Consider the following 4,253-nt stretch of genomic DNA (forward strand, 5'->3'; position numbering starts at 1 on the left):
CAAACAGCAACAGCGCACTGAATCTCAATTGATTATTCTCCCGTCCTTTTTTTAATCAAAATGAAATTTCTTAGAGAAAATTTCTTTTATGTATTGCATGTATGTACGTATGTGTGTGCGTACACATGTGTGTACGTACTCGTAAGCGAGAATATTAGTTGCGACCCCGCGACGAAGTTACGCCACGCTCGTGAGTGCGGTTGCAATATATGTATATATATATTTATATATTATTATTCTCATATATATAATATATATATATTATTATTCTCATTTTGACAAATCGATTGTATGTAAAAAGTACAATAATGGCCGTAGCACACTACCTGTGGTACTGCAGTGCAGTATTCCCCAGCTTCATAGGAGTTAAATATTTTTTCTACTATTCTATGCACTTGATCTAATGTGCTATGTTTCTTTCTGAAGCCAAACTGATAATTCGAGATCAGCTGCTTCTCCATAATTGTTGGCATGAGCCTTTCAAGGAATAGTCTGTCCAATACTTTTGATGGAATCGGCACAGTAGACTAATTGGTCTATATAATGATACATTCTCTGGGGCTTTGCCAGATTTTTGTATCTGATTGTAACCTGTATGTATTACCTTCCACTGTAGTGAAATATAACCAATTCTCAGTATACTATTAAAGATTTGAATAAGATAAGTAATTCCTATATCCGGTAATTCTCTGAGAATGCGAACTGTTATTAGATCATATCCAGATGTTTTATTTATGCCAATTCTTTAGATAGTCTTTAGTATCTCGTGTTCAATAATCTTTTAATGAAGAAAATTATCAGATTGCAAATTGCGATATTATCACTAATTGTCCAGCTGCTTGTACGACCATCAAATAGATTTATACTAGGGTTAGGTATGAAGACAACCGCAAGATGCATAGCGAAGGCCTCCTCTTTTTTGGAATAACTCTTCGTCCAGCTCCAATTAGGTTTAGGTATGGGTGGGGGCAGAGTTTGGAATTGTTTTAGCTTCTTAGTCGGTCTCCATAATGAATAATCTGTTGTCACTGTAGCGTCAAAATTCTTTAAGTATTGCTGCACTTCTTTATTCTTAACTTCTGCTAGCATATTTTTTAGTTCTTTAGTGATGTAGTTTAACCGCCTTTTAATTTACAGACATCTTGTTCGTTGCCATAATCTTCTAACTTTTCTTTTGTTAGCAACCTTTTCCCTAATACACATTGGATACCTATAAGTGCAATCCCTCAATTGTGGCTGTAGAAGTAGCTTTTCAAGCGGCTTATTGTACACACTCATTAAAGTGTTGTACTGCCATCATATGTCCTTACTATTTTTTAAGGATACGTTTTTATTGAGATTATCTAACACATCCCGCCGGAATTGATGCCAATCTGTTTTACTACTGTGAAGCTTACATGTAGTATCATTCTCAGTAAATTGACTATTCAGCTTTATTATAATCGAAATAATCCGAGGAGAAATCAAAGCTCGTTTTGCAAGTTACATATTGCTTAAGCATTTCCTTAGTGACGGCGAAATCTAAGAGATCAGAGATCCTGCTTATATCACTAAGCCAGTAGATAGGCTGGCCAGTCGAGATGACACTGAGATTTAGTACATGAAGCAACTCTCTACCTTTAGGTGTGATCAGCCTGGATCCTCACAATGTGTGTTTCGCATTGAAGTTTCTTCTTGCCATAAATTGTGGTCCAAGCGATCCGAAGAATTGTTTGAGTTGCTCCTCCTTATTTGCATATCTAGACAGCTGATAGCATCAGAGAACTATTCCAATCTTTAACAACGATATTGGTTGCTTGAATATGTTTTTGTCTAGGGGTTTGTTATATAGTATTTGATATTATTTTTTATTAAAATAGCAGTCCTCCATGAGCTGTGCCATCTGGATGCATCGCTTGATAAAATTTATACCTAGGCATACATAAGTAATTGGTAAAGTGTATTCTCATTGGTAAAAGTGTGTTTCCGGGGTTAATACTATGTCAATGTTATGTACATTCTGTCAAAAAAGTACCGGGAATTGATCATTTAAAAAGCCCGCTTAAAGGAATTGTCAAAATTCTTTTTGTCGCTAAGTTGGCATAACTGTCCTCTATACTGACGCGGAGCTGGAGTGCCATCTGTCATTTAATGTGATTATCGTGCTCGATTTTATCAGTTCATCTCAAGTGTGTTTTGCGATTTTTACAATGAATGAAAAGATCGAACAAAGAATTTGTCTCAAATTTTGTATTGCAAATAGAATTTCGTGTGCCGAATCGCTGAAGATGTTACAGAAGGCTTACGGTGAATCGACTTTATCAAAAACACGTGCATATGAATGGTACAGTGCATTGAAAAGCGGTCGAGATGTGGTGAAAGATTTGCCTCGCTCTGGTCGGCCATCAACGTCTTCAACTGAAGTTAACATCGATAAAGTGAAGGAAATGGTGATTGAAAATCGTCATTTCAGTTTGAGAGAGATAGCCGCTGAACTTACGGTGTCTCACGAATCAATTCGTACCATTTTACGCGATTGTTTGGGCATGGAACGCGTTGCCGCTCGACTAGTTCCGAAAGACCTCAATTTTCTTCAAAAACTCAATCGCGTAAAGGTCGCTGAAGACATGTTAGAACGAGTTAATTCCGACCCCACATTCATAAAATGCATTATAACTGGTGATGAGACATGGGTTTACGAGTTTGATATGCAAACCAGTCAACAAGCTTCGGAATGGCGCCTTCCAACTGAGCCAAAACCGAAAAAACCACGTCAAAGTCGATCAAAAGTCAAAGTGATGTTAACTGTTTTCTTTGATTGTCGCGGTGTTGTGCACTCGGAGTTTTTGCCAGAAGGTCAGACGGTAAATAAAGAATATTATCTGGGCGTTATGCGGCGTTTGAGAGAGCAAATTCGTCGAAAAAGGCCAGATTTGTGGAAAACAAACTCATGGATTTTGCACCATGATAATGCACCATCTCACAAGGCTATCATTGTGAACGAATTTCTGACCAAAAACTCAACAAATATCATCGAACAACCACCGTATTCACCAGATATGGCTCCGGCTGACTTTTTTCTCTTTCCAAAACTCAAATTACCACTTCGGGGCACTCGTTTTCAGTCGATAGAAGACATAAAAGAGAATTCGCGTCGAGAACTGAAGTCGATTTCGGAAAATGCGTTTAAAAAATGTTTTGATGATTGGATTATTCGTTGGCATAAATGTATTATTTCGAAAGGAGCCTACTTTGAAGGCGATACAATAAATTTGAATGAATAATAACTATTTTGTGTTTTATTGACCAATTCCCGGTACTTTTTTGACAGAATGTATATAAAAAAAAGCTTTCAATTCAAGAAAGTGTTTGGCTAGCCCATTGGCATTCCATATGGTAATATTTAATTCGTTGAATGTATCGTCATTTTGACAATAATGCTAGACATTAGGTTGGACATACAGATCATCTGTTTCATAAGCTCCTTAAGCATATCCATTACCTCATGGTTACTGGCATTATTATTATTACTGGTTTTATGTGTTACATTTCCCGATTCTAGTTGATCGTTACATTGCATATAATTAATATTAGTACTAGCTATTTGAATGTATGGAAGGTGTTCAGCTATTGTTTTTGGAATTTTTAACTTTAGGTATCGGTGCATTTAAAGGTGATTTTATTTGTTACTCTCGCTCTAAGGGGTGGATACCAGTTTTTTGCAATTGTTTATATACTCCGCAGCCTTTATAGTTTTCCGGGTGATTGCCGTCACATAGGACATACTTTACTTCTCCAAATCTTTTTTGGGTAATTTACTGTCAAATAATCTTCAGCACATTTGAGGCACCTTGTTATGCGATGGCAGAATTTTGTAGTGTGTCCATATCGCTGTACATTGCGGGATCTCTTTCTTAGGACGAGAAGGTTCAAAATTTATTCTACAGTGTAATAAGGTTTTGATGTTGTAGATAGCCTTAATAGATTCTGCTTTTAATTCAACAATAAACATTAGCAGAGGTTTCTTAGTTGCTTTTTGCTTAATATTTCAACAGGTATTGACCATCGTATGCCCCAATTCTTCTATTGCTGTTATCACTTCTAGTTGAGAGATACATATTCGTTAGTATCACTTTAAAACTTCTATCTTATTTGGGTTTGTAGATATGAAATTCTGTGTTTTTTGTCGTAGTTTTTTAACAATTGCTGTATACGTATTCGTGGTCTTTGACTGGATCTTGACTTGTTCACGCAATATTTTAATCTCATAATTA

The 4,253-nt window shown here is 36.3% G+C and overlaps 1 protein-coding gene across 1 annotated transcript; it reads left to right on the top strand.

Moving 5' to 3' along the window:
- Window positions 1–2,019: 2,019 nt before the first annotated feature.
- Window positions 2,020–3,302, top strand: LOC108746536 (putative uncharacterized protein FLJ37770). Its single transcript, XM_018483359.1, has 2 exons — window positions 2,020–2,496; window positions 2,892–3,302. Exons 1-2 carry the CDS (start codon window positions 2,190–2,192, stop codon window positions 2,945–2,947), a joined length of 363 nt encoding a protein of 120 aa, XP_018338861.1. The 5' UTR covers window positions 2,020–2,189; the 3' UTR covers window positions 2,948–3,302.
- Window positions 3,303–4,253: the final 951 nt, after the last annotated feature.

The sequence above is a fragment of the Trachymyrmex septentrionalis genome, unplaced genomic scaffold (genome assembly GCF_001594115.1).
Source record: "Trachymyrmex septentrionalis isolate Tsep2-gDNA-1 unplaced genomic scaffold, Tsep1.0 scaffold176, whole genome shotgun sequence".
Taxonomy (NCBI): Eukaryota; Metazoa; Arthropoda; class Insecta; order Hymenoptera; family Formicidae; genus Trachymyrmex; species Trachymyrmex septentrionalis.